The sequence below is a fragment of the Rhinolophus sinicus genome, chromosome 17, assembly GCF_057876585.1.
Source record: "Rhinolophus sinicus isolate RSI-liver-muscle chromosome 17, RSI-T2T, whole genome shotgun sequence".
NCBI classification, from domain to species: domain Eukaryota; kingdom Metazoa; phylum Chordata; class Mammalia; order Chiroptera; family Rhinolophidae; genus Rhinolophus; species Rhinolophus sinicus.
In genome coordinates this window covers 176,243,144-176,268,867 of record NC_142517.1, presented here as the reverse complement: position 1 = coordinate 176,268,867, position 25,724 = coordinate 176,243,144, and the positions used below count along the sequence as shown (strand labels likewise).

The 25,724-nt window shown below is 35.3% G+C and overlaps 1 protein-coding gene across 1 annotated transcript in view; it reads left to right on the top strand.

The window, feature by feature from the left end:
- TMEFF2 (transmembrane protein with EGF like and two follistatin like domains 2) overlaps window positions 1-25,487 on the top strand; it is a 230,517-nt gene extending 205,030 nt beyond the window's left edge. Inside the window, exons 8-10 of the mRNA XM_019740775.2 lie at window positions 19,739-19,862; window positions 21,711-21,869; window positions 25,160-25,487. Coding sequence (XP_019596334.1) covers window positions 19,739-19,862; window positions 21,711-21,869; window positions 25,160-25,256 — 380 coding nt within the window. The 3' untranslated portion in view covers window positions 25,257-25,487. The remainder of the gene's footprint in view (window positions 1-19,738; window positions 19,863-21,710; window positions 21,870-25,159) is intronic.
- Window positions 25,488-25,724: the final 237 nt, after the last annotated feature.

Sequence of the window (25,724 nt, the reverse complement as noted above, 5' to 3'; positions counted from 1 at the left end):
CACCATGGCCTTTGTCTCCTTTGTAGATGCCAAAATGAAGTGTATCCTTACTGACCCTCTAATCCTTCTGCCTTTTGTTGAGGGCTCCTCCAGCTACCCAGGGCTCCTGCCAGAATTCACTATTGAATATAACTGAATCCCTTTCATCAAGTACCAGTAACACCACAAACTTAAAGGCTGGATAAGGCAAGTGTGGCAGTGGTTCTGCTGGAGGGCAGCGTCCCCATGAGTGGGAGCAGTGCCCACATTTGCGTGTGCCAGTTATTGAGTGCCTACCCTGTTGCACAATGGTACAGTAACTTCTATGCATGTACTACACTCCTTAATCCATGCCCTCTACCCTAATTTCTTTTACTCTCTGTGCTGCAGAAATTGACAGTTCCCCTACAGGCCACACTCTGTCTCTCATCTGAGTTTTTGTATATATTGTTCCAACATGACTAGTCTTATCTGTCTTTCATTTGTGTAATTCTTGTTTGTTCTTCATGATTCAGCGTAGATATCCTACCTCTGGGAATAACAATGTTTATAACAGCCACTTTCACTTATTGATCATTTACTATGTGCCAGGCACTGTGCTAAATAAATGCTTCTTTACATTTAAAATTTCATTTACTCATTATGTTTGTTAGTTTAAAAGAGCCTTAATTTTTGAGTACTTACTGTGTGCCAGACATTGTTATAAATGTTTTACAGATATGCATAACGGTTAAATAACTTGGCTGTGGTCAGAGTTGGGCTGGGAGGAAAACAAATTAAACCCAGACAGTCAAGCTCCCAAGCCTGTGATCTTATTGCCTCACAAGTGTCAACAGGTAGATTCATTACTTCAATCATTTTAAAAATGAGGAAACGGAGGCCATTTGCTCCCCACCTTCACCCTGGAGTCCAGCATGAGTTTTGTGCGCTCTTTGGCCCCTATCTTCACCAAGTCATCATATCGCATTGCATTTGCCTGTTTGCTTTTCTTTTTTCTTCTTTTTCAAGGAGGAAACAGAAGACTCGAGGAGTGAAGTCTCTTGCCAAAAGGCCACTGACAATATTAACTGGCTGTGCTGAGATTTGAGCTCGGCTCTCTCTGTTCCAAACCCTCATTTTTTCCCTCTCCTGAACAATAACTTATAAATGTGATCCAGGGTATTTCTCCACAAATATGCATTCCCATGAAAACGAAAGCAAAAGGGATCTGAAAGGACACAGATAACATTTATTTCTAGGTGTATTGCTTCATTCTTGTTTGGTTCCTTTGGATTTATTTTAGAACATGACTTTGAGGACATGGGATAACAATCACTAACGATAACTAAAACGGATTAAGTGCTTATTATTTCCTAGCTAGTGTTCAGAGGGTTTTATATGGATATTCTCATTTATTCCTCACTGTCACCCTGTGATACACATGCTATTATCATCCCCATTTTACGAATGAGGAAACTGATCACAGAAGGGTATATAACTAGCTCTAAATCCCACAACTGGTGGGTGAAGGATTTTGAACTCAGACTGACACAACTCCTCATTGGTAGGAGAAATGAGATGATTTTTAGTGTTAGCAAAAATTCACTGTCAATTACCACAACTGTCTGACTCATGTACTAATTGTGTATTATGAGAATAACAGCAAACGTGCCTTATGTTCAATACCCCTCAGAGAACACAGAGAGATACTTAGAGAAGAAGAGAGAAATGATGTGCCTAAAGCCATCCGTGCTCATATTTTGCTCCTAATTTCTTTGGAATGACCTAGCTTGAAAAGATAATAAAGGGCTTCTATGGGTCCAACTTTGTTTAGCAGAAAGACAAATGGGATCTTGAGACTCTGCAAAGCTGTTATTCTGCTAGGCATACTTCATCTTCTCTATATAAACTGAACGTCTTTAATTCATGTGGAAGATTCATTGTTCCAAGTCTCAGACAAAGATCCCTGTATTATTTGAATTTAAGCCTGGCAGGGCTCTGAAAGAACAGTCCTGTCACTTCTAGTCACAGCCAGGATGTGGTATCAGTTGCTTCCAGTGACCCAAAACCAATAAAAAATTAAAATATGAAAGAAATTCTGACCCTCAAAAACAATTAGCCCGTCTCTGGTACTGCCAACTGTGATAGAAGACTGTGGAGCTCCTAAGGCTCAGTCAAGGTTGGGAACTGGAGAAACTGTTTCCTAAAAACAGTATGATAACACGATGATAGTGAACACTAGAGTTTCAATAAGCTGAGAGAAGTAAGATTTCACGTTTTTACTAGGAGAGGTTGTTAATAAGTGATAAGAAGTTTTAAATATACCCAACCTAAACTGATAAGTAAGAGTAAAACCTTAAATTTGAAGACCTGACCATTCTTTTTTAGGCTCCCCCTACTGCCCCTCAAAAAAGGGAAGAATCACTTGGTGACTCTTATTTTTCAATTAGTGTATATGTTTTTCTGATAAAAACATATTATTATAGAAAAATTATCCTTACTACCTAGAGGTAATCACTGTCAAAGTTTTGGTGAATTCTTACCAGATTTTTTATATTTTCATTACATTATATATTTTAGTATCCTACTCATTTTCCTATGTTCAAAATTCTTCATAACTTTTTCTAGTTAAATCATATTTTATCATTTAGTTACATTACAATTTACGTAACTATTTTTTAAATACTACTATATTATTGCTGATAATTCGGGTAATTTCCCATTTTTTCACTTTTATAAAGGATGCTGTAACTGACTTATTTATAACATGAGTTTTTGTGTGCTTTTGAGGATCTTGATATATAATACCACATTAGTCTTTAAAAGTTTGTACCATTTTCTTTTTCACTGACTATATCTTAAATTCTTATCTACACTATCAACCACTGGCCCAATTAACATAACACATGGACTTCCAATGACTATAGTTCCACTCCAGATAGACTAAATGGCTTACTTATGTTGTACTATGCTGAACAAATTAACTGTCCTACTATTTGAGATCAGCTTTTAGAATGGCCTGATATGAAGCTTAAAAACAAAACAAAACACCCTATGGGTGGGCCAATCTAAGTAAACAGACACAAACAATGCACATAGTAAAATGATGAGAAGTAAATTAATTAAATGTTGGTAGTGGTTCCCTTTAGGTTATAAATAATGTCGACTTTGTATTCTCCTTTTATTTTTTATATTTTCTACTGTTCTTAAATCAAGGTGAATTGCTTTTATAATGAAAAATGCCCAACATATTTTATTTTTAAGAAAAAAATATATAGAACTAAGCAATTTAGCCCTCTCAAAAAACCCACGTTCTTCACATTGAATCATATACGGTTTCCTATTAGTAAGTGAAACACCTGTGGTTATAACTGTACCTACAAACACAAGTGGAGGAAGAAGGCAATCATGGGGATCTCTCCAGGCAAAAAGTACATTTCTGTCTCAATTATCTCTATCTTTCAGACAAAATTGTTTTCTGGCCTGGAATTATCCAGATGACTGCATCTTTCATTTTCCCCCTATCTCTGTATGTATAACTCTAAGACAATTCTTTACCATTGAAAAATTGTGAAGAAAACACCAGATTAAAAAAGAACACAGAAAAATTGGGTGTGAGTATATGAGAATTGTCGGTACTATCTTTGTAACTTTCTTATAAATCTAAACTATTCTAAACTAAAAAGTTTATTTTAAAAAATGAGAACACCTGGCTTCTGCAACTAGCTTTCTGCCTTTAGCCCACTATATGACAATAGGGATTAATTGAATATTTCTGATCTTCACCTCCTAATATAGCAAGGAAACACACACACACACACACACACACACACACACACACACATTCATATTCTTAAACTTACCTAATGTTTAGGAGTATTGTAATCCCAAATAAAATAATAGCTACAAAAAAACTTTGAAAATATCGATCATTAGATAAAGTAAACTAATAATTTAATTATCTTTTGGCCAAAATCGAACATATGTTCTGTAATGGAAATTGAAGAGAGCAATCTATAAACTTCTTATCTTTAAATAACTCTTTATTTTTGTGATAATTTTTTTCAAAAGTAGAGAAAATTGCTTTGCTTAAAAGCATTCTTCACTAATGTTTCTTCATGGTTTAATTTTTCCCTTTCATTTCATGATATTTCCTATCTTGCCTTTAAATTTATATCTACCAAATCCTTTGTAGAATGTTATGAATTTCCTTCCTCCTAATTTAGAGATCATATAGCTGAAGATTTCAACTGAATAGTCATAAGTTTGCTTAACATTAATAGGCACTTTACCCCCACCCAATAATTTTTTTACTAAACCAGGAATTTCTTCCAATTAACATCAATTCTATTGTAGAGATACACAAACATAAACATAGAATTTTTAATTCAGTCTCAAAAATCAGAAGGAAACTCTGTCATGTTTATGCATCAGAGATTTTTTTTTCCTCCAGTCTTCCCCGTTATACAAAATTGCACCACCCAGAAATTCAAGCCAAAAACCTAGTCATTTTTGATTTGTTCCTCCCACTGTACAATACATAAACAAGTCATATTCAGTCCATCTCTCGATATTTTTGTTTTTTCCTCCCTCCATTGCTGTTACTCAAATCCAAGACTCAGATGGTGTCTTTCACCCACATTTCCATAATGGTCTCCTATTTGTTCTTCCTGCTTCTTCTGTTTCCCCTTAATGATCTATTTTCTATATCAGTCAGATCTTCTCAAGAAGTTATCCAAATGGTTATCCAAACTTTAAATTAAATCGATACTCCTTAGCATGGCATACTCACTTCCACATAGAAAGGATCTCATTCCTTTGGAGAGCCTTCTCCAATTCATTTTGTCTGTCTCTCTGCTCTCTCTGGCAGCCTCTGCTCTAGCCACAATGCTGGCTTCTGGAACATCTCTTTTCTAATGAGAGTCTTTTTTTCCCTGTGTGTCATTCAACCAGTTTGGGGCTCTTTGGAGCTCTTTGCCTGGCCAGCTGTTTCTCATCTTTCCCTCCTTAGTACCCTTCCCTCACTTCTCTAAAATAGGTCTCCCACCCTACTCTTCTATATCTGAACACTCCATTTTTCCCTGTAACATTTCTAATTTAGATGTTAGGTTGTTATATATATATATATATATATATATATATATATATATATATATAGTCTGTCTGATTCCCTAATATGTATGATCTCAGGAGAGAAATTTTATCTGTTTGATTCACCACTGTATACCCTGAACCTGTAATATTTGGCACAGAGAAGGAGATCAGTCATTATTTTTTAAATGAGAGAATAAATTGATGAGTGAATTAGGTACAGGTAGGACCAAGTTCTAGTACATTTCAAAACCTCATAAGAGAAAATATGTTTCTTACCTCCTCTGGGTCCAAAGATCTACACAGTTACACACCAAAAGTTGTGGATTGATAATGATACCATTCATTAGAGCGAAAGTGAGGGGCCTTGTTTGAATTATATAAGTCATATTCTACTCCCATCTCTGGACATAGCCATTTTGTGCTTTTTCTATTTCAAAGTAATGGTTCCTTGTAAGCGCCAATTCTAAATGTCAGCTGTTTTATTTCTAATGGATAAAATAGGTGTTTGATTCTCTCTGAATTCAAATTTGTACATGTTTTATAACCCCTATTGATTTCTTGAGTGGTTAACCATGTACTTGAAAAGTGTAAATTATACACTGGGAGTGTGTTAGACCTGTTAAAAGGTAAACTAACCCTATGACACCACAAAGTACCATTTAGTTAATAACTAATTTCAAGCCCTAAGTGCTATCCAAGTGGAAACTGTTAAGACCCACACCTCATCCATAACTATTTCTAGAGCAGTTTTTTACACTCAAAGTTATCACTGACTAAAAATTAAGAAAGTGCTAGAAGCAAATCAACTGTTCAAAACTGGGAAGAAAAAAAAGTGAATGAGCAAATTCAGAGCTATTTAGAATACTTGGGGGAATAAGTTACCCTAAATTAAAAAGATTTGCACTTAACAGAAGGGTAACACTTCAAATACAAGGACATTTAATGTTCAGATTTTCTTATTGGACTACTCTAAACTTCCATCCTTCTTAAACAAAAGATAATAAATACACTCTAGCATTTTCTTAATCAGGCAGAATTCCAGAAGAACATCAGTTTCAGGCATTCTGAAAACACAGATAATGTGGGGGATCATACCACAGAGGCCACCTGGAATCTTTTTGTTGGAAAGGTCATTGATGTCAGTTTGCTTCTTGGTCATTTGCTTCTTTCTAATACAGGTATAGTGCAGCATTATTTGTTGTATGACAAAATTAGCAATGTAAGATAACTGCCTGTCTTATCAAATGAATTAGTATATCAAACAACAAATGCAGACTGTGCTATACAGTTTTCCTATCCTCTCAAAAATACTTCTGTACTGTGGTTATTAGCATCATTTGACACATCAGCACCTTCAAATCAAAATGTTTGTTTTGCAAATACAATAAACCACAGACATTTCGATCTAAGCTTAAACTAAGATGATCATATAATGTATCACCCACACTAGGAAACTTTTGAGAGTAAAAGGAGTCACTATTCATCATTATTCTAGGAAAATAAATATAAACCAAGATTGTCCAAGTTACATACTAGCTGAAATCAATCTTTCAGCTCATTTTCAGTGACTTTATAAAGACTACTAAAAAGTAGATTTCATCAAAGTAAGTGTTTGGTTACTGAATGGTAACTATATTAGTTTGCTAGGGTTGCCATAACAGATTACCACAAACTAGGTGACTAAAACAACAGAAATTTACGATGTCACAGTTATAGAGGCTGAAAAAAGTCTAAAATTAAGCTGTTGACAGGGACACAGTCCCTCCGAAAGCTTACAGAGGGAATCCTACTTCGCCTCTTTCCGTTTCTGGTGGCTCCTGTCTTCCCAACTTATAGCACCATAGCTCCAATCACAGCCTGCCTCCATCTTCACATGACCTTGTCCTTGTGTGTCTTCACATGGCCTTCTTGTAAGAATACCAGTCATTGGATTTAGGGTGCACTCTGAAACAGTATGACATCATCTGAACTAATTACTTATTTTCAAATTAAGTCACATTCTGAGATTCCACATGGACATGAGTTTTTTTTGTTTGTTTTGTTTTGTTGTGGGGGGTGGTGCTGTTCATACCTAGTATAGTAACCAATAAAATATTTGGTTATTATTTTACCAAATAATCACTTAGACATAAGGTTTTATGGACAGTAAAACAAAGTATAATACTAGGCATGAAAAAGTCTTGTTTATTGATATTAACATGTCTCTGTAACAGGTTAAATGAAGAGACCACATGGAAATCTATGATGAATTATCACATCATTAAAAGTTTTATTTTAAGAAGTAATATCACCATCAATAGGTCTTATTATGCTTAAATACTCATACAAAGATATTTCATTCACAGACATGTACCAAGATATAATTGAGAGATATGATAAAAAAAGAATAACTTTTCCACATCATTAAACTATTCAGGTGCTATGCTATGTTCACAAATTACTTCTTAGTAAAAACTACAAAATTCTGTCTTAGAGTTGAATCCATGACTTTTTATTATTAATTTTATTGAGAATGCTAATTTAAAATATCAACTCAATCTTCTGAAATACTCTTAAAATTATTTTGTCTTATCATTGAATATTAGGTTAGCTGGTATACCTTCTAACCCTTTCAACAAGAATCACTTACATTAACTTGGCAGAACTCCAAATTTGTAAATGAATCCAAATCTACACTAAATTCTCTAACTGCCGCTGTGGCCCATGACGTCGTATAAGAGAAATGAACAAACTCATCAGCCCATCAATTGCCTATACTTGCATTTCCATGTCGTGTATAGATATCTTTCTTGTCTTTTAGTTAGCCATGCAATTTTGCTCGACAGCCTTTCCTTTTCACTGAAGAAGACTGAAGTGCATAGCAAATACACCTTTTACTTGTGCATCCAGTCTGTCATACTCAATATCCAGAATTATGGAGTAGACTAGAGTTCTCTGCCATATTGTACCTTACCTTGCCGCTGAATGTAGGGATTGTCTGTGCCTTCAAGGGCATATCACTGAAGCCAGCTGGCTCTTTGATGCAAACAGCTAACAGCCATTCATTTTTTGAAAGCCACCACACCAAGGTACAGGTGACTGCCAAATATATCTATGCCTCTAATATTCATTCCTTTATTCATGCAACTTATTAAACACCCACTTTGAGGGAGTTCTTGTTCTATACCTTGGAGTTGTTAACATAAACAATACACAGTCTCTGCCCTAAGAGCCAGTAGAGCTTTCTAGTGTGCCCTGAATGAGTAACAAGTGTGTTAACACATTGATCCACCTTAGCCCTCAGATAACTTGGGTGGCTAGAAAACCCAGGCTGGTTGTCTTCTCCTTTTACCTAAAACCAAATATTAGTGTGTGATGGTTTGAAAATTTTAGAGATGTAATGGTCTAATGCAGTGTTCCCCAAAATGGAGTCTATTGAATAAGCCCCACAAAATGTTCCAAAAAAGAAGAGCGAGATTCCCTAGACAAATGAGTTTAACAACACTTCATAATGTATGTTTTCTCTTGGCATCTCACAATGGATTAGCCTTTTAAGGACTCAGAAAACCAGCAGTAAATAAACCCATATAACTTGGTTTAATCTAATCTTTCCCAAACTTATTTGACTATAAAACCCTTTGTCCATGTAGCCTGCTCGAGAAGTAGCAATGCATTGACAGAATTCCCCTTGGGAAACTCTGGTCTAGAAAGTATGGCCATTGTCTTTAAGGCCTACAGTTTAGGAGCACAGGTGCCCGTTTATCCGGCCCTGTGACACTGAAGAGATGTCCCTCACTGCTGCCCCTTCTATTGTGCTGGCAACACCTGCTGTTTTGTAGCATCTTCTCTCCCAGTTGTCACACTGCCACAAGTAGTGATTTTGCTTCCATTTATTTCTCTCTATTTGTCTAATTTTCTGCCCCTATCATGTCTCTTATGATTTTATCTTTTCTCCAAGCTAAGTGTTCCACTTAAATATTACATAACATTTCTAGTTATTGCAAGTGCTTTTATCACAAATTTTATGGAACTTATTTATTTATTTTTATTTTTTCCAGAAGCCCAGTTTTAAAGCCATTTTCATAGAGAATTTTATATTACGCCTAGTGTATTTTCTCACTTTTGAGACTCCATGAAAGTCTGTGGAAGAGTAAAAGCTATACTTTTGTTTCTTAGTTTTGAAAATTATAAAAGTTCTCCAATTCTTTTTAGAGTGCTGTGTAGAAAACCAAGGTGATCGCTAGCCTTAGTCACTGCAATATCATCAAGTATATCAGCATTTATAGTTTTGATGTTTGTCATCTATATTTTTAAGTATGAAAATAAATGCATGGTTGTATTCAGAAGCAGACAAAGGAAAATATTGTATTTATTCATAATCCTATTTTCTATTTTGAAATTCATTTCCTGTGTTGTTTTATTTATTTAAAATAAAAGCTTCCTTCCTTGTTGTCTTGAAAAAGTTCAACCAACATTTCTAATTTCTGGATGATACTGTAAACACAGCATGAATGGCTAAACTAGAATATATGAATTCAGAATTGGCTATACATTACTCCAGTATAAATTTTTTGAGGTATGACATGCATACAGATATCAGTTTTTCCACCTAGAAGAACTAAATTTCTCATAGTCTTCAATCTTGAAGTAGGGTGATTATAAATCATTCCTTTTATCCTCACACTGCATTGGTTAACAGAGGGGCTATTTCTTTAAAACCTAGATGATCTACTCATTTCTCTATTAGCCCCACGATAAACTAGAGCAAAATGGAGCCACATCCGTTTCTCTGTGTCCACTCCTAAAGGACTTGTAGATATAAATCTAGTACTCCTCTGGCAGACATTCTTTTACAAGGTACTTCTCACTCTCCCCTCAGTTATTTTCTGATGCTTCCCTCATCCTTTTTGTATTGCTTCCCAATACAAAAAGTTGTTCCCAGAACACAATGTTAAGATCCTTTTGCTACTGCTGTTACTTCCGGATGTTGTTCTGGCTGCTTCTCTATGCTGGGCAACTATGTCAATGGAGAAACATTCTTTTATTTTAAAAACCATGTGTTCATCATCTTTTCTGTGCTAGGTGCAGAGACTGCAACAGTAAGAAATAAGTAAATTAGGCAGGTACAATACTTGCTTTTAAAAAGGAGTTTCTGAACTAATGTGTCACACAGCCAAGTAAACACCAAAGAAAAGTTGGTGCCAAAAAGTGCTCAGAGATAGGAGTGGTTTTAGGTAAGTTTCAGTGAGCCCAAACTGGGTGAGCAGGGGAGAACATTATAGAAAAGCTTCTTAAAGGAAATAATGGCAATGATGAGAACTGATGATGAGTAGGATTTAGGTAGATGATTAAATGGGGGAAATGAACATTCTTGACAAAGGAAACAGCATAGGGCAAGTCCCAAATGGCGGAAAGAAATTTCATACGAGTGTAGGAAGACGCAAAAGAATGACAAGATGTGAGAACAAAGAAGCTGAGGCCAGATTCTGAGTGGCTTTCTAAGTAATCTCAAATTTTAATTCGTTGGAGGAGTAATAAAGAATAACAAAAAATGTTTGGGCTTTTTTGAGCAGGTCATGATGCATTTATGTTTTTCTTCTAGAAATGTCTATGTGTCTCTAGTGTGGAAAATTGATTTGGAAAGAGGAAGACTGGAGACTAGCTAAGAGGTAGTTAGTGATGGTCTGATCTAAATGAGTAGCAGTAGGCATGTAGAGAAATGAAAAAAAAAAGTAGGTATTTAAGAAGTAGAAATCATAGGACTTGATTTACTCAATTAGAATTTGAAAGTGAAACCAAGATTTCTGGTTAGATTAATAAGTGGGTGAATATATTTGGGATGATAAGGAGAGGAAAGTGGGAGAAGGGGCTGCTGAGTTTGAGGTGCCTGAGAGACACTAGGCACTCTGATATAGAGATAGGAAACTATGAAAGTGTGATCACCTATAAAAAGGTGATCTAGGTTGGCTAATCAGAATTTAGAATCAGAGGCATTTAGGTGATAAGAGACGCCTTGAGTGAATATGACCTCCCTCAGAGACAATGTTTCAAATGTAAACAGAGAAGAACTTCAGGAAATCATCAACATTTAGAGAATTAGTTGTAAAAGAGGAGCCTACAAAATAGACTATGAAGGAACAGTCAGAAAAACAACAGGTAGGTGATATGGAAGCCCAGGAAGAGAGGGCTTCAAAAGGAGAAAATGTTAGCTATATCAAATTACTGAGAGATTGGGACAGTTGAGGTCTGAGAATAGACTACTCCTTTAGCAACTAAGATGCTGAAGAGGTGGACCTTGGTCTTAGCAGTTTCTCTGAAGGAGTGACCAGAAGGTGGCGGGTTAAAGAGTGAATGAACATCTTTCTCCATCTGACTTACTTCACTTAGCATAATGTTCTCTATGTCCATCCTTATCATTATAAATGGTAGGATTTCATTCTTCTTTATGGCCAAGTAATACTCCATTGTATAAATGTACCACAGTTTCTTAACCCAGTTATCTACCGATGGGCATTTCGGTTGTTTCCATGTCTTGGCTATTGTGAGTAGTGCTGCAATAAACATAGAAGGGCATATATTTTTTCAAATTAGCATTTTGGATTTCTCTGGATAGATACCTAAGAGTGGAATTGCTGGGTCATAAGGTAGATGGGCACTTGTCTTACTAGGGAGACCACTTCATGGACGGTGTAGATGTTTGACCACTGCAGTGCACACCTGAAGCTGAAGCTGAATAATACTGAATGTCAACTATAAATAAATAAATAAATAAATAAATAAATATATATATATATATATATATATATATATATATATATTCATAGAATGTGGAGTACAGCATAGGGAATAGAGTCAATGGAATTGTGACAGCTGTATATGATGTCAGAGGGTTAGTAGATTGGGGGAGGCGGGTTATAACTTTGTGAGTGGGGTAAATGTCTAACTATGACATTGTTTTGTACACCTAAAACTAATAATTTTAAAAAAGAGCTAATGGAAGGAAGGGACACACTCAACTTTTTAAAATGCTGATGGCAGGGTGCAAAGAGTGAAAAAGAGAATTGAAGACACAAGAGAGAAAGGAGATAATTGATGGAGAAAACCCTTGACAAGGATGGGGTAGTTGGGGTTCATGATGACTTGCCCTTCGATAAGACATCTCTCCCAGGGTAGAAGGAAAAGAAAAGAATTGATTTTCAGAGCAGCAATAGGATCCAGGTGGAATAAAGAGTCAGGAGTCATAAAGGGCAAACAATAAATAAAATATGGAGGCTAGATGTTGTCTTGTGTTTTAATAAGTTCTTAACTGCATGGTCTGCATGTTACACTAGAAAGAGCCCTGGTTTTGACCCCAGTTCTGCTTATCAATTTTGTACATTTCTAACATAAGTAATGAAATCTATTTGAGCTTCAGTTTCTTTATTTATACGAAATGGGATTTTTATAAATTTATCTTGAAGGGCTGTAATAAGGAATACATTTCTATCATGTTAAGTATTAAAACAGTGTAGGGCATATTGTAGATTCTCAAGTAATTATAGATATGTTTATCATCTTGATCTGTTTTCTTGGCTGTGTTTAGAAGACAACAAGCAAAATTATGGGGAGATAACCAATAAATATAGCATACTGCATATAGTACATAGCACAATGCCAGACACAAAGGTATTCAATAAATATCCATGTAACAAATTACTGAAAGCCAGTTTATTGGTTTTTCTTTTGTTTTGTTTTTTTGTCCTATCTACATTATTAAAACCTTTATTTCTATTGTGTTTCAGTGAATGTTTCAACCTAAATCCCTCTCACTCTCTGCTGGCTAGCAACTTCAGGGTCATAGAGGAAAACAAATGTGTCACCTGAGAAGGTTTATTTTTATTTATGCATTTCTGCATATGCAGCCTATGAAAGGGACAATAGCGGATCACATAGTTCAGAAGGCAAAAATGGACAGGACCTGAACACTCATTTTCAGCATTGTCACCAAAGAAACTCACTAAGAAAGGATGCTCAGATTAGCCAGTAGGCAGGTAAATTTGACCAGAAATGCATAAATTTGGTTCAAGACAAAAGAAAGAAGGCTAGGGTAATATTCTTGGCATAAAATGGCTTCACATAATGTTTTTCTCTTTCTAAGGTGTATAGTAAACTTTGTCTTCTAAGAACAGCTTGCAAGTGAGAGGGCTGCTGCAGCAAAAGCTCAGTGTGGAGAGCTGAAGCAAATTGCCCTAGATAAGCTTAAGGCAACTCCAGCTCTGGACTCCCGAGAGGCTAATGAACCATAGATCCCTTCCTCTTCCCAAGGCCTGATATTTACAAAATGTTGTCAAAGACATCTAAAGTTCCACAAAATACTATAGTTTTAAAAGGTCTTCAAGCTAAATCCTCTAAACCTATAGGAGTTACCCACTTGCTGAGAGTTAATAGGCTTTTGACTGAATGGTGAAGTTTGAAAAGGACCATTAGAGGCAAAGTACAGTTTCTCCCAATAGCCTCGCTCATCACTCTTTTGAGGGCTCTGCCATCTGAAGCAGGGCAGAGTATTGCTAAGTCACAGGACAGAACAAAAGGCTAAAGATCTGCTTATTTTGCTCTTAATAATAAATGAAAAAGAATATTTTTTTCCTTGGGAGTCTAGCATTTCTAACTAAACCTGTATGAGCCTTGTTATGCTAAATTCTTGAATTATAATAATTGTGTTTGGATGCCATAAGTTAAAATGTTACATGTAAGTTTCTCTCCCAAGATTTCACAGATTTCTCAGCTTTTATCTATGTAAATATATAACCAGTAGAAACTGAGATAATAAAAGCCCAGGCAAATAATCATCCAGTATTGTTGCATTTTAATCGCTCCAGTTCCCAAATTACTACGTCTATTTCAGATGCTGGTACTTTTTCTAATTTAAATTCAAACAGTTCTTGAGTAATGTCATTAAGGCCTTGCTTGAGAATGTAGAAACATGAAAATTAGTTTTCTTCCACTTTATTTTAATTTTGTGTCCAACAAGAATATTTATACATGCAAGTGGTGATAAGGATAATCACATTTCACATCTTATATTAGTGCCTGATCAATGGTGGAGTAAGAAAGAATTTCTCTCTATCCCTATCCATCTTACACTCAAACCATACCTCGGCCTAATTAGCGAAGTTTTGGATCAAGTAGTTTTAATTAAATTACTGTTCTGGGGAAAAATATGAGATAATGTTCAACGTGCAGAAGAAATGTTGAATTTATAGCATTTGAAGGACTTGGTCTCTGTTTTGAAATTACTTTTCTAAATCTTTAACAGAGATTAAGTAACTGAAAATGTTGTGATTGGGTCTCTGCTCTTTACAAAACTTAAGAGTCACTTGAGTCTTTAAATGCCTCCATGTCCCTTGCACTAGGCTGTCACTCTAGTATTCTCCTTTGAGTCTCTGTGCTAGAGGCTTAAAAATGGAGAGACTCTTCTGATCTGCTCATCCGTGCCTTGAAGAAACTATGACAGCAGGTGAGGCTATTATGGAATTTGTTAACTTGCAGGAACTCATATAGCATCACAGTCAGAACACCCGTTCAATAGGAATGCTTTTCTGGTCTTTAAAAAACTTCGATTGCAATTCAAGCTAGATATAAGGTTTTACTGCCACCTCGTATGTTTATACCTGATAAGGAGAGGAAATCATAAGAATTATATATCTTCTTTGAAACCAACTCTAATCAACAACAGGGACAATCATGACTTTACTTCTAAATTCAGGATTTGTTTCTGTCCCAGGCACATTATAAATATAATGGGAAGAAAGATAGTTTTTCTTTTTCTGGTTACTTAAAGAAACATATTTTCAAATTGCTTTGGAGACATGGTAATGAGAAGGAGAAGAATAAAATCAAGTAATCACAACAGGTGTGCAAGTACACAAATATTTCAGTGCTGGAGTACCCTTGTATTGTTGTTAAATGGAAAAATAGAAGTATTATATAAATATATTCAAAATGGAAAATTTTAGTTTGCTAGAAAAGTAGCATAGTTTGTGTGCCCACAGGAAAGATAATGGAAAAGATAATAAACCAAACTGTACTTCTCATATGCATGTGCTTGTCAAGATAATTGGTGATGTTAAAGTATGATGTTAAAGATTGAATTTAAATCCACAAACATATTTTTCCCCATAAGTAAAAAAATACATAGTGACCATCATTTCATATTAGAATGTCTGAATTATAGACATACTTAATATTTAAGATATTTTATACCTTTTGAAAAAGTAAAATGCCCTCATAATTAAGGCAGTGATTTCCTTGTTTACTGTATCTAAATAATGTCTCTATTTCTCTACTTCTTTTTCCCAGAATATCAAAAATAATACTTTACAATAAATATTAGTTAACATTTATTAGTAATTTATTATAAGTATTAGCAATAGAAATAAATGTTACTTTTAGAGTTCAAAGAGCCCAAAGGTCTGAAATAATCCAGTCTACCACGTGGTAACATTCTGCAACATCTCTGAGAAACAGTAACACAGGTCCTTTTCAACTCTACCAGAGATTCACTACCTCACTGTACAACGCATTCCCTCATTGAGCAAGTCTAGTTGCTTAAAAATGTGCAGTAGAAACCTGCTTCCCTAAAACATCCACTAAATCCTTGATGTTACCCCTAGTTAGGATCTTTCCAACTTGCTCTGAAGTCCTACCAGAGAATCAGACCCCTACTGCAGAATCGGTGGCCTACGAGATTTGTATTTATATTCAAAAGAAGGGGTAGAATAAAACGAAGTAGGGGTATATCCAGAGAAATAGCATCTAATCCACCATCAAAAGGCCTCCGAGACTGCAATGCACCAGGATATGGTCCAGTCCTCTAGCCTTTAAGTGCCGAAATTTAATTTTAACAAAACCTCAGAACTGAATGGGCTGAAGAAGCTGACTTGCACCCCCAAAAATAAATGCACATTCAAAACGAATTAATTCACTCCAACAAAATATATAACTGTCAAATGGATAAGGTTTTTAGATGGTACTGTCAAAGCCATTCCCAATTTGTAGGCTACATAGAAGTCAAATTATTTAAGACTGTTTAGAGCATAGAGCATCAGAACAAAAGAAATAGTTTCACTGAGTGAATATTTAATAGCATTAGACACTGCTAGTCTAGTGCATCCATCTCTGCAACTGAGACTCTGGGTTTGCTAGTTCAGGTTGGCTTCTCAGGCACACCACCCTGGAGAATGCTTGAATTATAACTTGATTTGACTTTCAGAAGCTTCTTTTATCTAACTGTAACCATTGTCCAAAGGGAAATCTTTCTTCAGACATATGGCTAGGTTTAATTCAATTTTACACTGTCGTAGTTCTACTTTGATCCATAATGCATTGCTTTGATAGATTAATTCTCTGAATGACATCTTATTTCCAGCTTTTGGGGGAGAAAAAAGCAGGGCTAACAGTAAAGACACATACCTACATGTACTGGGTTGTACTAAGTCTTTAAACTGCTGTGCCTGGCTCTGGCCCCTTTCTGTCCACTTACTTGACTTGCCTTGTGGTAAGGTAAGGCCATAGTAATGGTAATTGTCATTCCCTCTGTCTTTGGCTCCTCCTGTCTCTTTCCCTGCAACCTGCAGGATAGAAATAATATGTTTCTGAGCAATGCTTCCGAGCACCCTGCTTCCTTAATTCTTGACTGGAGTGTTGAATTGCAATGGGCATGCAGCCCTATTAGCTCTGCTGCAGGTAACTCAGATTATACCAGAAATGGTTTCTTAAAATGGTCGGGACCTCTTTTAGAAGAAACCATTTGTAAACATTTAACAGGAAACTGGTCAAGGATTTTAAACAAAGATATGAAGAGTTTCTACCATTGTCACTATCACTCTTAGAAGAAAGAACACAACCCTTACATTAAAACTTCTTTAAAATGGAGTACAGAGAAATTGATGTCTAAATCATCAGCCACTGGGGGGAACATACAGCTTTCCAAAGTATCATGTTTATGTAGTTTCAAATCTTTAAATGCTTTATTATTGCTTGAATACTTTTGCATAAACATCAGGATTACAAATACTATGGTCCATACACATTTTTGGTTGGAATATTAGATTTCTGTGTCTCTACTTTTCAATATACTTAAATTTCATTTCTAAAATATGTCTAGTGCATTACTAGAAGTGGTTATATATTCAGGTTTTCAATCAACTAGTTTACTTGGTTGGATTGACTATAAATTTGTTGACATATATTGATGATTCCTCATTTTCTTGCCCAGGGATCATTTCTTCTACTCATTTATTTTCAATCTCTCTACTTTCTTATTTGACAGTAGTCCACAAATAGAGCACTCCAAGCTTATAAGGAATGGTGTAAACTAATTAGCAGATTTTATGATGGAAACTATTTCCCTCCCATGTGAGCACCCTGTCTGGATAATGAACTTATCCAGTGAAAATATCCAGCTTTTACCACAGGCAACAGGCAACTAAGGCAACAGGCTTACTCAAACAAGCTCTTATTTTGCCCTTTGTCTTCAGTTCATAATTGCAGATATGGTACAAATCCAGAAACTATCAGTATCAGATGAGGGATACAGTTAAAAATAAAATAGCCTGAAAAAAAAAAAGGATTTTGAGTTGAAACCTAGGGACGTTACAGAAAATTCCTCTGAATGCAGGTATGCAGAAGCACAGAAACTAACGTTATGCAGAAGCTAATGAACACTGAACATTAAATAGAAGTCTTGAAAAGTTTGTTATGGGGAAAGGATCCAGAAATAAGAGTGAAAAATCAGTGCCGGTTCATTACATCAGCAGTGGGGCTAGCAACCCCCACTGCTAAAGTCGCCTTTAAATAGCAAGTATATGTTTGACTGCTCTAGCTTGTAGCCCCTGGCCATAGCAGAGAATGAGTGCAGTCTGCTCCATGGATTCATGAATGACCACAAGCCATCTCTAGGTGCAACTAAATACCATGACGGCCCTGTTTCCATTTTAGTCACATGTCCCCGTATTGTCTATTTCTCTCAACATTATCCATTTCAATTGGGTGTCTGCTTACTGCAGGTGCAAATTGCTACCAAAAACACCGTGACACAAAATTCCAAAGTAGCTTGGAAGAGTGGGAGAAACCAAAAGAGAAAATTCTGTATATGCTTAGCGTTTCCATGGAAGTGGTTCCTTCAGTTTCATGGCAATTACCAAAGTAGAACTATTATAATGCAAACAAGGGACCACCTGTATAGATAAGCAGATACAGGTATAGAACAAATTAATGATTTGAATGTCATCTCCAGTCTCTCAACATACTTATTGTAAATCCTTGATTAATTTGCTTTATGTAATTTGAAATATTACGCATCATACCAATGTATGTAAATATTCCTACAAAAGAAAGTACTTAACATACTTAACCATTTATTTCAAACTTTAGTGTTTTGCAGATGACACTGAGATCTTAAAATGCATACATATTTTACTGTTCTGCTTAAACATAAATAATACATTTGTCTGATTCACTAATACAAAAGGCACATTTTTTTCTCCTGCTGAATATACTCATCATTCATGAATGTCAGTAAAATAAATAAATGAATAAATAAATAAATAAATAAATAAATAAAAAACTATACCCTCATGTGGAAATAATAGGAAATAATATAGTTTATAAAAATAGCAATTCATTCTCAGTCTTCCATTACTGCTGACCAATTACTGTGGTGTTAAAAAGTATCTTTAAATTGACATCAAGAAAGTTGTATTTCTCATGTGTTTTGGCAAGACTTTTAAAGTATATCAGGTCTCAAATTATAGAAGGGACTCAACATGGGCAAACTTTGTGTTATAAAATGAATGTAAAAAGAATAAAAAAACTGCTTAGACATGACATTACAAATATGAAGCAAACATATTTGGGTTAATAAAGGTCAGAAAACTATGTTAATATCTTTACAGAAGCATGAGAAAACAAACACAACTTGTCAATGACAAAGAAAAACACAAGTTTTTTTTTTCTTTATCATAAGTTTAAGTTTCACATAACGTTGTTAACATATGCCAAATATTATGCATTAGAATACGCTTATAGCAGTCAGTGTGTACTGTGTTGGCATCTACATAAGTCATTCTGAAATAATGTTTGCTCTTTCAATAGCTTTATTTTGGCAATAAGAAAATGTATGGGTGCTAGTAAAATTCATGTTCACAGTCGATGAAAAAAGCCTGAAAGAATACATTTGTTTAAATTTGCATTTGGTTTTGGAAAACGTCTGTTTAACAATTGAACATGGCAATATTTTAACTTTTAAGCTCCCACATTGAGAAAGTATCAAGATTTGCAGCAGTTTACTGTAGGGACATTATGCTGGGCTTTGAAATTCAAAAAATAGGATATTTCTTCTTCAATTATTTGATGATCCATGTACAGTCTCTACACAAGAAAAATTAAAGTTGCCTGACAACTCATAGACACATTACTGGCTGTTAAAGATGTAGGAAATTGCATAAAAGCATGAAAAGCACTGGGTAATTTTGTAGTTTCATCTCTAAACACAATTGTAAAGATGTCTCTTTCAATTCTTTCTTCCTCTTTCTTCTGAAGCATGGCCTTTTGGTTCCTGCCCTTTTAAATATTTTTGCTTACTGTAGTTTTGCTTCTTAATGTACTGGTTGATCTTACCGAGCTAAGCAAGTATTTACAGGGTGCTTGCTTTTGTCTGTATTCACAGAGAATGCTAACAAATTAGAAGAAAGTGCCAGAGAACACCACATACCTTGTCCAGAACATTATAATGGCTTCTGCATGCACGGGAAGTGCGAACATTCTATCAATATGCAGGAGCCATCTTGCAGGTAATGTTTTCACTCTTTAACTTCTAAAATGTATAAAGTAAAAATGTAGAAACCAAATTCTGGATATTTACAGAGAATTGGATGGCATTCTGCCTGAGTGGTTGATCAACAGCAAATCTTTTCTCTGCCCCTCCTGCACACACACACTCACTCACGCACCCACTATGACACCATGAAATGTGTGTGCCTTACACACCCAAGTACTATGTAACACATCATTATGTATATGTATTCTTTATGTAGAATTTTAAGTTATACCTTGGGCATTATAGGCTCCTTAAAGATTCATACTCCTCTCTTTTTGTCGCCACTCTTTCCCATGGACCTAATATATAGCACTTCGTACATATCAGGGGCTTAATAAATATTTCTCAAGCAAATGAACGGATGAGACCTTACTGTTCATACGATGACACAATTGCTTTTGGGAGGTCATCTTTTCCAAAGCCCTTCAGGCCTTATAATAAATATCGTCGATCTTTGTTTTGCTAGGCACACATTCATTTCTGTGGATCTGCTATCCACAAACCTTATACATATAGTGAGATTATTAGCTATACCTCCATAGATTCAAGCTCAGTTGAGACACAAAGAAATTGCTTGTCTGGATTTAGTTAATAAACATACATATCTGATGAATATTCATGGCTAGAATATAATTATTTCAGAGATAGTAAAGCCAAAGTGAAAAAAACAAATGTATTTTTCTTAAAGAAATATACAAGGGACATATCATGAAAGAGGTTGTGAAAGAAATATACAAGGGACACATGATGAAAGAGGTTGTGTATTGCTATACAGTGAACAGAGATTCTGTCTGTCTCTCCCTCTTTTCTCTCTTCCCCGCTCCTGTTTCTCCTCCTCCCCAACCCATCACTCCTCAAAAACCAGAACTGTCTTCTTTTCATGTGTTCCTTCATTGAATACACTTGCACTTTCTTAAGTGAAGCCAGGCTGAGTGAATGGAACTGAGAGGTTAGAGGTTGCTCCTGCTGACCTGTCATCCTCAGCAGAGCTGCCATGATTAAACCCTTCTGATCCAGATAGGAAAGATCCCAGGATTCAGTTAGAGAAATTCAAAGTGAAGTAGTAAAATAATTGCACCAAGTCAAGGACAAGTCGATCCCCATTAGTACTGTTTTTATGTGAGCTGTTTCCTCATTTCATTATGTAATGCTAATTTTAACACACATTGTCTACCTGAGCTTTCGGATGAAGGTTGAATGAGGTGCAGTGTTCATTCTGTTCATTCTCAGATGAATAGCACATGGGCTATTTAAATTACTAGTGTTTCTCAGAACTTTATTACCTATATCATAATTACTTTTTTCTACTGAAATTTAACTCTCTAACATAAACAGACAACTTTATGACCAGCACATTAAAGAAATTACTTTTGTACTTTTGGCCCTAACATCTTTCAACATGTATTCTAACAATAGCATAGAAAAGGCTTTATCCAAAAATATATATATGTATGTGTGTGTGTGTGTGTATATATATATATATATACACACACACACACACACACATACATATAGAGAAAACTATAGAAACAACTATCCCTAGACATCTATTGTCTATATTATCATCTCAAATTATCTACCAACCCTCCTATCTTCAAAATCTCTTATTGTAAGTATAAAAAGAAACCACATACCTTTGAAACCAAAAACACAAAGAGATCTTGTTGAAAATAAGTAGAGCACTCCTATCTATCAAGTAGCATTTTTTTTGTAGAGAGGGAAACAAAAAGCCCTACTTTCACAATATAGATAAATGCCTATAGGTCATTTATAAAAATAAGTCCAGCAGCTTCAGTTAACTGGACACTATCATTTCTTCCAGGTGTGATGCTGGTTATACTGGACAACACTGTGAAAAAAAGGACTACAGTGTACTGTACGTTGTCCCCGGCCCTGTACGATTTCAGTACGTCTTAATTGCAGCTGTGATTGGAACGATTCAGATTGCTGTCATCTGCGTGGTGGTCCTCTGCATCACAAGGTCAGTAACTGTACTCAATGGCCACCCAAGTAAGAGCTATGTTGTTCCTCCTGGTCTTAATCAGGTCACTCTAATTACGAGTCTCTTCATGGGCTCTGCAACTATCCACTCTCTAGAGTCCTGTTTCTTCGGCATAATAGCATTTGAATAGCCAAAAGGAAAGACAATTCATTTTCATGCTGAGTGGTACAAATTATTTTCCTTACGTTTGCATTATGATGAGGATTATTTATTTTCTAAGCAAACGTCTTTTCTCCCTCTATTGTATAATGCCAATAAATATGCTCTTTTCTTTTAACTAAAAAAGGCCAGTCTTCAAACTATTAACAGGCTATTTAAACTACCTGTATTGCCTTAACCAGATCACTATACTGATCTGGTATTAAATTATGTATCTCATAAATATACCTCATTCATGGCATAGATTTCCATGTGTAACTCTCAGATGTAATCATTTTAACATAATTTAACATAAAAATATACATTTTTATCTTAAATTAACAAAATGGCTTTTAATCACAAAATTCAAAGAAAAATAGTTATAATGAGAAAAAATTCTGTTATAGTACATGGAAACCTTTAATGGATAGGAACAGGCAGCAAATATCACATTTTATATCAGACTCCCAGAACAATCAAATAGTAATTGTTTCCTAGAGAGCTAGGTTGAGAGAGATATAGCGATCTCATCCAGTTTCAACAGGAAGGAAAACCATGATTAGTGATGTCTGATATTGGGCTTGGACAAAAGAAGTGAGGCCAGGTACTTGCATAACTTCATTAGCATGTAAATTCATGGTAACCAAGAATTAGATTCTAAACCAAATGCATAGTATCTATGTGTTACCTAGAAATATTATTGAAGATAGTTTTCTTTTTTTTTTTTATGATTTCACTCTCCTTGAGGAAAAAGTTCTAAGGAAGTTTACAAGATTTTTGCCAAATTCAGAGGCATTTAGACTTTCATTCATTTATATGGCTCTGCAGTAAATCAGAATGTTTCCCCCAAAAAAATTATTTTCAAGAGAAGAAAATGAAAGTATCATGTCTTTGGAAAATAAAGGCATAATGCATCTCCGTCTCTGTATTTTACTATCTTCTTTGAGGACAAGTGTGGCATTTGCTCTTGAAAAAGACAAAATATGGTTCATAAATCCTTGCCTGGCCTAAAGGCTTAAGGGAAGATCATCGACAGGAGCTTTGTGCTACTCTAAGCCAAGTTGAGTTCATCAACTCAACTCACACGTTTAGATGCCAACTGAGTCAATGGATTATATTAAAATAGATTCTGGGGAACATAAAAATGACTCAAGAAACCAAAAACACTGAATATAAAACAAAATATAGAAAAGAGTCCAAAACACAGGAAATTGCACCATATTACTCTGAGGGTCTTGAGCCTTCTAATATCTTAGCAATATCAGCACATGAAAAACAAAATTCATGTTTACCAGAGCTAATCTCATGATAATTGGATTTACTACTTCATGTACTGACAAAAAATGCAAAATTTTAAATACGTCAGCAAATATTTTCAAGTCTCATTACACAGTTCCATTCCCATACATAATAAAAACAACTGGAACACATAGGGTTCTTAACTCACCGAGAATTGTGTGTGTATATGTGTTTATATAGATTGTATATGTATATATACACACATACATGCACATGCGTTTAATAACATTATGAAGAAGGAACAATTATTCCCCTTTTTAAAATAGGGACTCTGAGTTAAGTTAGCAAATTGCTGCATGTACACAGCTGAGCATTAAGGGCCGAAATGGAGTGTTGCCTAGTGAACAGAGTCTGTTCACTTAACCACTGTCCTTACTGCCCCTTGGCTGGTCATGATGCTGTATGTTCTGATGCTCAAGGCAACCTAAACTGAGCTCCACATTAAAGCAAGCCATTTTTTCAAGGCATATGGTCATTATTATTTTCCATGTTAAAACAAAACAAAACCCATCTTCTATTTACTTTTGAGGATGAGAAATAGCCATAAGCTAAATTAGCATTATTGCAATGCATTTTATGAATCTGCCTTAGGACATCCAAGCCTTCCAAAGTCTTTCTAGGAGTCATACTAGTCAATAAACCACAGTGTTCCTAGTGTGCATTCATTTCATTCACTTGAAAACATTCTGCTCAAAACCCAGACTTTCCAACTAGGTCATTGCCCCCCAGCAGAGCCCTCTTGGCCACACATGTCTGTCAAGACCTATTCCAAAATATCCATTTGCTAAAAGATTTGCAAAATCACATCAAACAGAGGTCTCCTCATTCTCTTCAATTTTGTTTAATCTCTTCATCATGTGGACTCTCCTCTTTTCTACTTCCCTCCTCTTTATTTTCTCCTCTTCCCATCATTTTTACTATTTTAGTCAAACACCTGCCCTTCTCCTAAATACAACATGTGTTATAAAAAAATATAAAGATCTAGAGACATGTCCTGAAATGAAAAGTTGCTCTGTGAGAAGATGGATCTTCAATTTTTTTATCTCCAGTTCTGACTTACTTAAAATGTGACTTCCAGCTCCATGTTCATTTTGATAGATCTACCCTCCCCCCAAAAAAATAATATATATGAATATACATATATATGCAATATATTTTATTCATATATTCTCTGATACCCCACAGCTTATGGTAATATAATTTTTATGAAAGTTATGTTGTTGTTATTTGCATCATCAAAACATTCTTTTATTACAAGAGAAAAGATACTGGATCAGAGCTTCTCAGATAATTTGACTGAATATTAGCTTTTCGTGGAAACTAAATAATTGATACCAATTTATGTCCTTAGCTTATAGTGCTAATGTAGAAAAATGATATTAGGCTAAAGCAAAATAGTATCTGTTTCCATTACATATCAGATAATAACAGATGGCTGATTCTCTGGTTTGATTTAAGTTTGTAGCATTGAAATGTCAATATAACAGTCATCCTGAGGACATTTAAAGTATAAAGTTGTTGAAGACCTTTAAAGTGAGATTAGATGGACTCACGACTTACTTGACTGCATTATGCTTAGTCATTCTTTGTGCTTTAATGAGTAAACAATTGAGGACTAGGTAAATGTATTCCTCTTCAACTTCCGCCTCGGTTCTTCAATTTTCCTCAACAGAGTCTTAAGGATGACTGGAACTCAGTTAACACTACCAATAAATTCTGTCATCTGAAATATTTTCATAACTTGCTTAATCCACAACTTCACTCTGTGATTGTAGGACCCAACTTTAGGTAGTAGCACTGGACTAAGGTCTGTACACTTTCCCACCTTCTAGGAAATGCCCCAGAAGCAACAGAATTCACAGACAGAAGCAAAATACAGGGCACTACAGTTCAGACAACACAACAAGAGCGTCCACAAGGTTAATCTAAAGGGAGCATGTTGCACAGTGGCCGGACTACCGAGAGCTTGGACTACACGTACCGTATTATAGACAAAAGAATAAGAAAAAAGATCTACACATGTTGCCTTGCATTTGTGGTAATCTACACCAATGAAAACATGTACTACAGCTATATTTGATTATGTATGGATATATTTGAAATAGTATACATTGTCTTGATGTTTTTCTGTAATGTAAATAAACTATTTATATCACACAATATAGTTTTTTCTTTCCCATGTATTTGTTATATATAATAAATACTCAGTGATGAGAAAAAGTTGGCATTCTTAAATGTGCTGTATCTCATAACTGTAAATATAATCAAGCTAGTACAATCTGTGCAGATACCAGGATTTCATCTTTCTCCACATCCTGAGACAGAGCATTGGTTTATATAGGACTCAGTGGCTATGTTTTGAGTGATTTCAAGATCAAGGGAAATGATGGTTATTGA